Source organism: Phoenix dactylifera, chromosome 2, assembly GCF_051530095.1.
Source record: "Phoenix dactylifera cultivar Ajwa chromosome 2, Ajwa_hap1_PhDact_Kaust_v1.1, whole genome shotgun sequence".
Classification (NCBI taxonomy): Eukaryota; Viridiplantae; Streptophyta; class Magnoliopsida; order Arecales; family Arecaceae; genus Phoenix; species Phoenix dactylifera.
The window spans coordinates 52,367,988-52,380,699 of NC_143191.1; the positions used below are offsets into that span (position 1 = coordinate 52,367,988).

Here is a 12,712-nt window from a genome sequence, read left to right on the forward strand (position 1 = left end):
TTATAGGACTCCAATTTATTTTCTATAATTAAAATCCTCGTTCTAGTATATGTGTTCTCTTGCATAAGTGATTGGATTAGAGAATTCTATAAATACTTGCAATCTCCAACTCTCATAGGCCATCTGTATGGCTAGACTATTTGGTTTTAGGAAATATATCTATAGTAGAAATTCACTATTTCAAGAGGAGAAAGGAGAGGAAGTTAAAAGAATCATTGGAGCACTTCAGTTGTATAATTCTTATTTTTTATCAAAAGTAATGAAATATAATCAAATGATATTCTTCATTATTCTTGGAAACTTGAGATTGGAGGGTGAAGGTGTTCCATCAACCTCTCCCCCTCCTTCAATCTTTCTTCAAAAAAGGTTATCAAATAGACAAAGTTTCTGAGTACTAAGATATCCAATTCACCTCTTCAATTACATTTTGATATTCCTCTTTTCTCAGAATTTAAGTCCTCATAATAATCTTAGGAAACTGCTGTTTTGTGCAAACAAAAAAGTTTCTCTACCACTGGCATAAGAGTATTTGTATAATTTGCAAGTATCAATGAATGTGATGAGATATGTTTCCAAGCACGTCCCTTTCCCTGCTTTTCTTGCTGTAGGAGAAAAAAAATCCATATGACCTTTAATAAATGGCCTACAAGGGAGAAAGAATCACAGAAGAGTTCATGTGCAAAAAAATATACAAATATTTAGTAGTAATACGGGATCTCTTGGGGGGGTTATGTGCAAAAAATGCTCTCCTCCAAAGAAGGGACTCGGGTTGTAACCTTTGCGCGAAAGAAGGATTCATGTTCCTTCGCAAGACTTTACCGTTGGATCACCGATCGCACAGATCTCAAACCTAATATTGGATAATCCAACGATGGATTCGCCCGAAAGAAGGATACAACTCGAGTCCCCGAAGAAAACCTCTCCCTTTCAAATAAATAAATATAAGTAAATAAATAAAGTAAAACCCTCTCTTCCGTTCACATTCGCCCACCCGAAAAAATTCTAGGGCTCGTTACGTCCCCCCTCTCTCTCTAGGGTTTCTGCCCATGGAACACTAGCTCGTCGATGGAACCAGGCCCTCCGATCTGAATTCGGACCACCATGGGCGCCCTGACGGACACCCGCAAGCGCCGCTTCGTTGACCACCACCGCCTCCCCTTCTCCCCCCACGCCCTCTCCGATTCCTCCTTATCTTCCCCTCCCCCTCTTTCCAAGAAACCCAAGCTTTCGTCCCCGCCGCCTGCCCCCCAGCGCGTCCCTGAAGCACCGCCGCCGCCGCCTGACGCCGCCCGTCCCCCCACCCTCCGCCGCTTCCCCCCCGTCGCCCCCCTCAGCCGCCCCGTCCACGGCCCCCAGCGGATCCTCAGGGCCTTCGGCCTCGGCGCGGCCGGGTCGGTTCAACCCCGCTCGCTGGATCTCGTTCTAGGGAGAGAACCGGATATCGAGATGGGGGGTCTCGTGTCGCGGTACCTCCAGGCGAAGAAAGCTGCGTCTTTGTCTTCTTCAAGGCAGCGGCGGGAGAAGGGGGAGGTGTCGTTTGGTCATGGTAGGGTTCAGGGATTGGAGGACGATGGAAGTCATGAAGGGTTGGGATTGGAGCAGTACAAGAAGTTGGTGAGTAGCGTGAAGGAGGGGCATCCGGTGGTATCGGATTCACGGTTGGCGGAGGAGTTGGTCAAGTTAGGGTCCCGGCAGTCACCACCGGCGGTGTCGGATCTGACAGCCGTGGTGCAGAGGGCCGAGGAGCTATCTGGTTCGCCTGCCATGAACCGGAAGGTGGAGGATGCGAGTGTTGTGGAGCTGGAGTCCACGCCGGCGAGGGAGGAGAAGGTGTGGGTCAAGAAGAGCCCACTGTACAAGGAGCTGTATGAGGATTCTGTAAGGAAGCATGATTCGAAACTGAGTAGCTTGGAATTTGAAGTGAAGTTGGCCGAGAAGAAGATATCTTCCTTCCGCTTGGCTCATGAGGCGCTGAAAAAGAAACCCAAGGAGGTACTTCACTTTCCTTCTGTCTTCTCGATTTTTCTTTTCTTTTCTTTCATCTCAGAATTTAAATTTTATGAATGTTGAATAAGTGCATCGAGCAAAAGAGGAAGAATGTGTTTGGATTTTGGAAGAAACTAGAGGATACTACTAGGTAAACAAAAGAAGAGATCTTTGTAATCAAGGCATAATGTTAATGGAATTGAAATTACTTCTCGCATGATTGGCATCATAATGCCAGAAAATGCAGTATAAGTCGAGAACTGTGAGGAAAAGATGCAGAAGCTTAAAGAAACAAATTATTAGGAGATACTGGTTACTGTGATTTTGTAATTCAAGAAAATTGTAATGGTGAATACATATGCAACAACGGCCTTGCTTATCTCTGACAATATCCAACCCCCTCCTCACACTAGTTTCAAATAAATATTCTTGTGAGTAGAGCCTTTTCTTGACACAAGACTGACCACCACAAAACTATTCTTTTCCATTGTCACCTGCTTTAGTGGTGCAATTAAGCTTCTTATGACATCGTTATCTTTACCTTGGCCCTCCCGTTTTGTCATCTCAGCTTTAGGGATAGATATTTAAGTGAAATGGCAGGCTAATAGAGATAGATATTTGACCTTTGGAGTGGGGAAGACCTTCATAAATGCCATCTTAATATTCTTATGAAAATTCTGATCAAAAGGAGAGAAGGCGAGAAAGAAAAAAATGGCTATAATTGGTTATGTAAAGGAGTACAAGGACCGAGACACTTGGAACTTGGAAGTGGCTGGGTTGGAAGGAGATGAAAAGAAAAGGAAATAACTTAGATTGTCTACATGAATGAGAAAACACTAAGAAGAGTAATATGAGAGGTAGATGGAACAAATCTAACCTTTAGTTTCATATCCCCATTTCCTGTCCCTGCTTCTCTCTCTCACTCTGATGAAGTGGTTGATTCTACTTATATCTTGAGTTCAGGCTAAATGTACAACTTAAATAAGTATTGACTAGAAATCTGATAGATTTATTCTACAATATTATTATCGACAAAGTAAAATCCAAATTGTAATGCATAATTTTAATTCATATGATACAAAGATGATCAGATGGATGGAATTGCATTAGATAGGTTAAGATCCAATTTGATACTCTGTTTGGATCTGCAAAAAGAGAAAAGAAAAAGAAAGGGTTGGAGAGAAATAGGCAAGAAAGAAGATGCCTGATATTTAATAGCCTATTGATATGTTTTGGAAGTTGAGAAAGCTTGGAGAAAAACCTTGTTATCTGCTATAAGATGGAATATTATTTGCCACTTTGCATATTATTTGCAGGAAGACCTTAAAGGATTTCCAACATCAACTTGCTAATGACTTATAATAACCTTAAAAATGGTGTGGAAATGGAAATACCATCAAATTAACATTCTGAACATTCCACTGTAATGAGCTTAAGTGACTCCAGCTCTCTTTATGCATAGACTTGTTCTATATTGGACCCATGTTTTTAATGATTAACTTGTATCAGTTGCTATTGATCTGTAGATTCCTCCACAAGTTTGATGGCATGGATTTTACAACTATATTTTGATATTTCATTTGATTTAATTTCTTAGGTCCCTCCTTAATTTTGCATGCTTTATATGCTTTTATGCCATGTTAGTCTTGGCATCAACTTTATTACCGACAATTGTAATGAATGTTGTATCTTTATCTTCTTTTGCCTATGCTTACTTAAATTAGAAGATAGATACAAATTCATGTTTTTTTTGTACAGATGATCAAAAATTTTGAATCGTCTTGAATTGTGAGATTGTGCAAATGCACTCTAGGAACACTGCCTATGAATAAAACTGTTTAACAAAAGATGGGCATTCTTCTAGACTTGAATATTTGCACTGTGAGTTAACATGTCCCGTTATTGTATCCATATTCTGATCATCTGAAAAGGTGAAAATTAGATCACACAGAAGAATGAAGAATGGGACCTTACTTATTGCCTTTGAAGGAATGCATACTCATGAAAATTTTGTAATGCCTGCATCATGTGGAAAGGAAGGCATGAGTTTTGGGCTTTTTTTTCCAAAATGACGTTGCCCTCTGTGGGCCCACAACTGTCAAATTAAGATATAACCTTTATGAAAACTTTAAATGATGGCAATACTGAACAAGAGCAAATTATTCCTGATATATTTGCTTGAGGATATTTTTCTAAATGACTATGTAATGATTACATACCAAAGTTTGACAAAGTAATCAAGTTAATAATTACATACTGAAGTTTGACAAAGTAATCAATTCTGAAGTTTAAACATACTTGGCTCCTTTTCACTTTTCTCTTGATTTTTAAAGATCATTTTATAGAAAGAAAGATACATGAAGTTAGGCCTTGCCGCATTGATACATGGGAACTTTGCCAATAAAGACAGCTATCTATCAATTACCAATAACCAAATGATTTTTGTTACTTGTTTGCCATTACTGGAAAATTACTTTTGTTTGTTGCTCAACATAATTGATACATAACTGAGCTAGACTGATCATTATGCATCTGTGAGCAATCTAGTCTATATTTCTTGAGCGTTGCTCTAGAACAATGGTTTTTAAGAGAAAAATCATTTATTAGCTTTCAAAAAGTTTTCAACAAATCAAAGTTTTATGTGGATTCTAAATCACAAGATTTTTTAAATTGCTATGAATAATTCATTGGATATGATGATTAAAATTAATATTGCTAAATCATTTGCAGATATAGGTCCAGTTAATTTGCTAGTTGATAAAATTTATATAGGTATTGGTGCTGAGCAAAGGGTCATTTTGATTAATATATGCCAATCTGTTTAGCTTTTCTTATGTTACTAGACACCATAAGTCTGTAACAGATTGCTTTGTAACATGATTATATCGTGTTTCTCATAAGGGTCTATGATAGATAAGATTAGTTACACAGCCAACAACTGATAACTCAGCTGGTTGGAACCTATATCTCCAAGTGAGATGTCTCAGGTTCAAACATGAGTCCTGGTGAATAACCTACATATTTTCAGAGAGAGAGAGAGAGATTATTTATATAATATAGTCATTCAAATCAAATGATGAGATCTGAGTCATGTAAGATTTATAACTAAAATAAGCACGGCTTCTTTGTCCTTGATTTGTTATATATACTTAACAATTGAAAATTGTTACAGGACTTGGATGAACCTTTTGTCCCTCTTACAGATGAAGAAGAGGAGGACGTATACCTTGCTCTGCATGGTAGAAACAGGTATTGTTGGCTGTTGTATGTTAATTTATTCATATGATATGATTTTTATTTCTATGCTCTACGCAGATTATTTTAGTAGCTAGTAGGAAGAGTTTTAAACTAAGACTATTGCTTTGCAGTCGTGAAGTCCTTGTCATCCATGAACCTTCTAACATTGAAATAACAAGAGAGATCCTGCAGTGCTTGAGTTGTGGTGCTTGGCTAAATGATGAGGTGATTGTCCTTATGTTATTATGTCAAATGTCTTATTTTGTTAAATGATGAGGTGAACTTCTAATGCCATATACACAATATTAGAATGATAGCCAGCTGTAGTCTTTTAGCTAGTAGCTACAATTTTTCCCTAATGCACATGCTTTTCTTTGCTTGTAGGTCATAAATCTGTACCTTGAACTATTGAAGGAGAGAGAAAGAAGGGAACCAAAGAAGTTTTTGAAATGTCATTTCTTTAACACATTTTTCTTTAAGAAGGTTGGCTAATGTGCTCACTTAGTCAATTACGTTTCTAAACTGAAGATTTAAAACTCATTTTAAGACTTATTCATTTAATGTTCGGCTTGAGTCAAGAGTATTGAACTGTGAGTAATGGTAAATTCACATTTACTTAGTTCATGTTATGTGTTGCATTCTTTTTATGCACAAACTGTCCTTCTCTGTTGTTGTTTTTATGTGCTGTTTTTATTACTTTCTTTTTAAGTCATTTGATTTCCATAAAATTTGAAAATAAACTTCATTTATCTCCTTTCATTTGTTTCTTATATTTAAATAGTTATTCTACCATTATTTTTTACCTATGTACATTGCTATATGCTCACTCAATGGTGTTTGGTGTTAACCAGGAATTATGCATCAAAGTAGGTTGTCTACATGCCAGTGAACCTTGTCTATGCATAGGGTTCTAGCACTAATCATGGACTAAATTTCCTGTCAAGAGCTTCTTGTAAAGAAAATATGAATTGGATTATGCTTCTGTGTATGCTGTTTATTAAGGCTTGTTGGTTTTGGTTAGGGTTTTGGTTGATCCATTTTTTTCCTTTTATTCTTCCATGATTCTTTCGAAGTTTGATCGAAGTCAAGATTATATAATTGGAAGTGCTTAAATGATTAATGCATAAACAACATGGTGCTCTGCCTTGTGGCAAATGCTGATGCAAAAATGTAATCTAGCTATTCTGAGAGTTGGAGATTATATCTAAGGGAGGTATTGGTAATTGGATTCATATTGAGAAAATTGGTTGGGATGGAACTCAAGGATTATGTGAGTTTTTTTTAGTTAAATGCAGTGGTTGGTTAACTAGGGGATTAGCAGTTGGTAGCTTTGTCATAGACATTGCCTATAACTATTAGACTCTTTTTGTCGACTTTGAAGTGAAAAACAAAATATATTGCTGACCAACCACAATTACATTACAGAGCCTATAATGAAATATGAAGCCGTTTACTAGAAGAAAGGTATTTTGGTGTTACGAGTTAAAGATCTGTCAAAAAATTTGATCATCTTTGACCTTGTATGGAGCATTCATGGAGGGCCCTTGCAAATAGGATATAGATTTGGACAAAATAAAATGTAGTGATACAGAGATCAAAGTAAATTACAAATAGAAGTGCAATATACAATGAATTTCGTATCTGAACATGTAGCCTTGAAGCTTTCCTTGGAACCTGGATGCAAATACTAGAAAGAAGAGAATGATTGTTTTAGATTAATTACAAGGAAATTACAGGTACCATGGAGATAGGTGGCAAGTTAGCTAACATCTTACATTGCTACTAATTGCATACCACTGGAGGTCATGGTACTTGAAGATTTCAGAATCTTGCAAAGGCTAAGCCCCCCGATTGTTTTGTTGAATTTATGCAAGACTTAGCTGTAAATGCAATTGAATATATGATTTTTTTCATCAGTTATGTGTACTTGTTTGCTTGCTTGCAATTTAATTCAATTATTAGGTTTAACATCTTCATTTTTTATCATTTTTCCATAACTGGTGTACCTTGTTTTGATGCACCCTATCTTTGTTTTGTTTAATGAATATTCACATCTTAGATAATAATAGTAATGTCGAATCCAGGTTTTTGATTTTCTTTATTTTTTGGCTTACTGTTTAGCTTATTAGTGGGAGAAATGGTTATGAATTCAAGGCTGTAAAAAGGTGGACGACACAAAGGAAGATAGGGTACGGCCTTATTGAGTGTGACAAAGTAAAGTTGTTATGGCCTTTATTGTTCTTCTTCTAAGCACTTATCAAATTTATCCTTATTATTGCGTCTGTTTTCTCATGTCTGGTTTCACAATTTCTTGTGCAGATTTTTGTTCCAATACACAAAGAGATACACTGGTGTTTAGCAATTATCAATGTAAAGGATAAGAAGTTTCAGTATCTTGATTCACTTGGTGGAATGGACATGACGGTGTTGAGAGTATTGGTAAGCTAAGAAATAAGAATATACATTCTTCAAGCAAACAAAGTTATGAAGCATGCATTTGAATCCTATGCAGTTTGTTCTCCAAGTTGTTACGAGTGAAAAAACACAGTATTTGGAATATGAAAGAAAGAAATGCCATCACCATCCAGAAACACTTGGATGAAATATTTAAAGATGAAGTCTTATGGTACCAAGCAGAATTCTCATCTATTGTTCTTCGGTTCTTTTGATCCCTTTCTGATATTCCTTTTCTGTTGTCCTTTTTTTCCTTTTTTTTTAGAATTTAGTTTAGCAAAATAGTTGTTCTAGTGCTTTTAAGAAGCATTAACTATTAATTATTTTAAAAAAAATATCCAAAACTCCTTTGGCCCTCATAACATCAATTTATGTTTTCACAGTTCTGTTTTTCTTTTTTTAACTCAATTTTCAGTCTTGTACGTGGTTTTCCTTTTTCTTAAATGCTTAACAATATCCTTAAACAGTTTGCTGCAAGTTTTCTTCTAGTTGTGCCACTTTTGAACTTCCTTAACTCATGCTGGGATTATGCTTCATATTTCAGCATCACCTCATCTATCATTATGGCACTGGTTTATTCTTGTCATGCTCATATTATTGCGAGATTATGAACCAAATGACGTTGATGGTTGTATTTTGTTTCTCATAGAATGTCCCCTTAAAACTCACCAGCATTCTTTTTTTCTATAAGACATGTACGCTCATTTTATCCATTGCATATTTTTATATTAGATGTTTCAAGAACCAGTGCATTCAATATGTTTGATGGAGTTTATTTTAAAATTCCATGTCATTCTCTGAGAATCTAACTACTAAAGCTCTCTTTGGTTACTTAAGCTCTCATTGGTGTCAAATGGTACCAAGTCAATTCAAAACTTGGCCATTCTCTCCCATATCTAAATTATTATTTCCATGACTTCTATGGGTCTGATTAAGATACTAAGATACTAGTAGTGCTGGTAACAAACTTGCTGTTACTTAATATTGCACATTATTGATGGCATCAATATGGAGAATTGTGATATGGGGCCTGTCTCTACTTGATATTTTTGAGTATCATTAGGTTGCTTGTAATTCTGTTATGTTCTACTTAAAATTATTCACTCTTTTAAAAACATTTCAAATAATGTTGAATGTTAGATTATGATGGATTAGCACTTGATGTTTTAAATTTCAGGCGAGATATTTCATGGATGAAGTTAAGGACAAGAGTGGCAAAGAGTTGAGCACACAGTCTTGGAAGCAAGAAGCAGTTGATAACCTTCCTCTCCAGAAGAATGGGTATGTCATCTTGATTACTTAAATGGATCAGGCTATGCGTGACTTATTTTACATGTTAATCTAGCTCATCTTGTGAGTGTAACCTCTGCTTGAGTTGACCATGTACCTTCAGTCTAGGTACTCTTATGACATTGAAAAGACTTTTCCTTCTATTATATAGATATTCTGCTTGTAATTTGATACATTACTTCAATCAATAAAGTCTCCTGATGTCCTTGATTGGTGCAAGAAGGCTGATTGGATATTATCATCAAAGTCTTTTTATACAATACCATGTGGAAAAAAGTAAAAAAAAAAAAAAGATTCTTGGTCAATACTTTTTTTTTTCATCTTCTCTTAGTCATTTTGCATTGGATATCTGGACCATGATGCAAAACTTACTAAAACCTTTTTGTTTGTGTAATTACAAATTCATAAAATGCTGAAAATTATAAACTACTAAGAGTTGAAAGAAATTGGTTTGGAAGATTGATTCTCATGGGGTATCAAAATCAAAATTTAAAAGCTGTCTGTATTATTCAAAGTGAATTTGTCTTTATAGAGTTGTCTGTCACAGACATACCTACTAAATAACAAAATTTAACTTTAACTGTTCGGCATTGAGTACAAAATCCATTTGACTGTGTAATACCCAAGTGAAATTGGATAATGGAGAAAATGGAGCAAAACCAAAACCATGACTTGCTGCAAGCTTAGGGTCTTAGACTCTCAAAATGTGTCAGGCATCTTTCTTCCTACTGTACACATTGAACACATATACAGACAGTGAAATTGGTTCCGCCTTCTCCACCGCCTCCTCCGCGCGGCGGCTCGCCGGCCTCCACCTTTCTCTCTCCCTCCCTCTCCCGCTCTCTCTCTCTCTTCCTCTGCCCTTCTCCTTATCCCTCTTCGTCGCTGGTTCTTGATTTTGTGGACGGAACTGTCCCGATCCGCCGCCGGTACAGCTTGGGATGCTCCGAGCCGGACGGTTCGGGACGGTTCCGCCGATTATTGATCTAATAATGTTGCACTTAATTAGAAGACCCTAATGTAGTATTTGGTCTTTTATTGCTTGTTTTCTTTTTGATGTTTTATCCCGTATGCTTATGTACTTTTCGATGATTGTCCTTCCTAATGCTGCACACCCATCAATTTTTCGTTAGGTGTCCCTCCACCTTCAAGAGGGATTCTCGGTAACTGGGTGAAAATACCCTAGTTAGTGGAGTTCATTGCACAAGCATAGGAAAGCATGGAACAATTTTTTACGGAAGACCTTACATGAAATTTTTATCTTCTGAGGATTTTTACCACGTGCTTTAAAAATATGGTCATGATGAAATATTTCATGGCACACAATACGGGTCTGGGAAGCTTGTTGTGGTAAGGGTCTAGGAGACGGGGATAGATTATGGAACAGAGATCATCTTGAATGGCATGGAAATATTGAAATCAAACATTTACATCATAGTTAGTAATAAATTTTAAAGAACTATAACCATTGGGCACGGCACCTATTTGATTTCCTATTATGTCTCAAAATCTTAAAATTCAAGCATAATAGGTTGTTCCTTCAAATGCGCAGAATTCATATCCCTTCATTCGGTTACATGTTTAACTTGCTCATTTTGTTGTTTCTAAATTAGTTCTGTTAGCTGCTATTTTTTCCCCTTTTTTTTCTTGGCATTACTACTAGGTAGGGACAGCTATTTTGCTGCTTCTGCGTCTATTGATTTGTTCCTTTAAAACATTTGACCAGATAATTTTTGATTTTATCAGGTGGGACTGCGGGATGTTCATGCTAAAGTATGCAGACTTTTACAGTAGAGGTTTGGACCTCTGTTTTGGACAGGTGAATGGCTTTTGCGTTTTGGTGAATCATTGTTGTGCTGTATAAAAATAGCGTCTTTTAAATTTAGTGATACTCTACCAAAAGAAATGTTGTTGAGGGTTCTGTTGCTCTCTTAGCAGAACTCTTTTGTCTCATCAGGTTGATATAGGCTTTGCCTGATTAATGCATAGATAGAGTTTGCTATTTCTCCCATTACATGGTATTGGGATCGCTCTTTAGAAATGCTTAGCTAAAAGGTAGCACACTTGCTAAACCTGCTTTTCTTTTTCAGGAACACATGGCATATTTCAGGAAGAGGACAGCCAAGGAGATTCTGAGGCTGAGAGCTGAATGAATCAAAGCACACGTATGGGAATTTTTTAAACCCTCAACAGGTTGTCACAAACTGGAATTACAGTTTCATACTGATAAGCTACGTGAATGTGGTTCTTGGATATGCCTCTGGCCATCATTTGGTTGCAGAAGCAGCACTTGATTGAGGCATTAAGTGGAGCCTATGAACATTAGTTCCATCTGCATGCTCCAGTCAGAGTATACACAAGCATTTGTAAACCAATTAGTGGAAACCTTGATCGGTGAGAAACGGCAAGATATGTTTTTGTTTTAGAGTGCTCTCTTGGTTGAGTGCTATCATGCCCCTTTTTCATGTCTTTACCCCTTGAGAGCAGGGCCAATTATTTGCATGTTTGTAGTTCTACTTTTTGCCTTTATTTTTCCTATGTAGGGCATCAACTGTCATATAACTCAGATTTGTATGGATCATTGGTTTTTGATAGAGGATGAATCAGCAGGTCGTTTTCAATCTTGAAGCAGCCATTTGTTTTCTGCTGTGTAATTTAGCAGATTCATCAGGGCAATCAACTTATTTCTAGAACCGTATTGTCTTAATCGAATGCTGGGACTGCAACCAGCAGATGATATTTTTATGATTTGATGTTTGTTCATGAGTCGACCTAGAAAATTTTCTAAAGACCGTATCTTAAATGGTCATTTGTGCCCTCATTTTTGGAACGCTCATTTAAAATATTCTGATCTACCTTCTGTGACTTGAAGAGCTGTCCCAGGCTAATACAGAGACAAGATTATCATACTACCTTCCGGGACAATTTTGTTTTCCCAAACGGGGTGTTCTCAGAAAATGTTTTGTGCTTGTATGGAGCAACATGTTTTATGTTATTGGAATCTCGGTATATCATGATGCGAAAATCAACTTCAAGATGCTATTGTGGAAAATTGAATTGGATGTTATATGTATACATAGAAAGAGAACAATAAATCTGAGATTGCATACATAGATATATAGGATCCTTATCGTCCAATCAAGATTTGACCGGATCTCAATAGAGATCCACCCCGCATATCCTAATTTCTCTCTCTATGTATTCAGAAGGCCTTTTATCCCCTGCCGTATAGGACATGTCCCTGTCCCTGCTTCTGGCTCTACCCAATTTTCAGATGGCTTTCCATGAATGCACGGTAACAAGCGGTGGACTCTCTCCTGTGGCATGAGGGGGCCTTCCTTCCTGATCCCTAGCAGGCTGATACTAGGAGGGAGTTACTGCGGCTGCTTGAGGCTTATAGTTAAACGAGGGTGGCGAAGGCACCCAAGAGTGCTTACTGGTGGCCCATCTCTTCTTAAACAGGACTGAAGCATAGGAGTCCAGGTACCAATGCATACGTTACAGGACTGAAGCACAAGAGTCCAGGTACCAATGCATACACGTACCAATATATCTGCGCTCCATGGTACCTGTCCATGCACAATACAATAAATCTACAGATATCTTCATAGATGCTTAACACTCGAAGCTCATCAATTATGACAAACAAGCTGCCCATGCCTTCAGCGACATCGCATTCTAACTGTCCATGGTAATCATAAAGATTACACAATCATATTAAATTGTGAGAACAGATGGATCTTTT

The 12,712-nt window shown here is 37.2% G+C and overlaps 1 protein-coding gene across 2 annotated transcripts; it reads left to right on the top strand.

The window, feature by feature from the left end:
- Positions 1-971: 971 nt before the first annotated feature.
- LOC103723468 (ubiquitin-like-specific protease ESD4) lies at positions 972-11,588 on the top strand. Of its 2 annotated transcripts, XM_008814380.5 has the most exons (9): positions 973-1,992; positions 5,159-5,235; positions 5,355-5,448; positions 5,608-5,706; positions 7,345-7,437; positions 7,543-7,662; positions 8,855-8,958; positions 10,714-10,786; positions 11,058-11,588. In XM_008814380.5, the coding sequence occupies exons 1-9, from the start codon at positions 1,102-1,104 to the stop codon at positions 11,118-11,120; spliced, it is 1,614 nt and encodes a 537-aa protein (XP_008812602.3). In that variant the 5' UTR covers positions 973-1,101; the 3' UTR covers positions 11,121-11,588. The 2 variants fall into 2 exon arrangements, with proteins under 2 accessions (XP_026655903.3, XP_008812602.3); XM_026800102.3 differs by lacking the exon at positions 7,345-7,437 and having other exon boundaries at positions 972-1,992.
- The last annotated feature ends 1,124 nt before the right edge of the window (positions 11,589-12,712 follow it).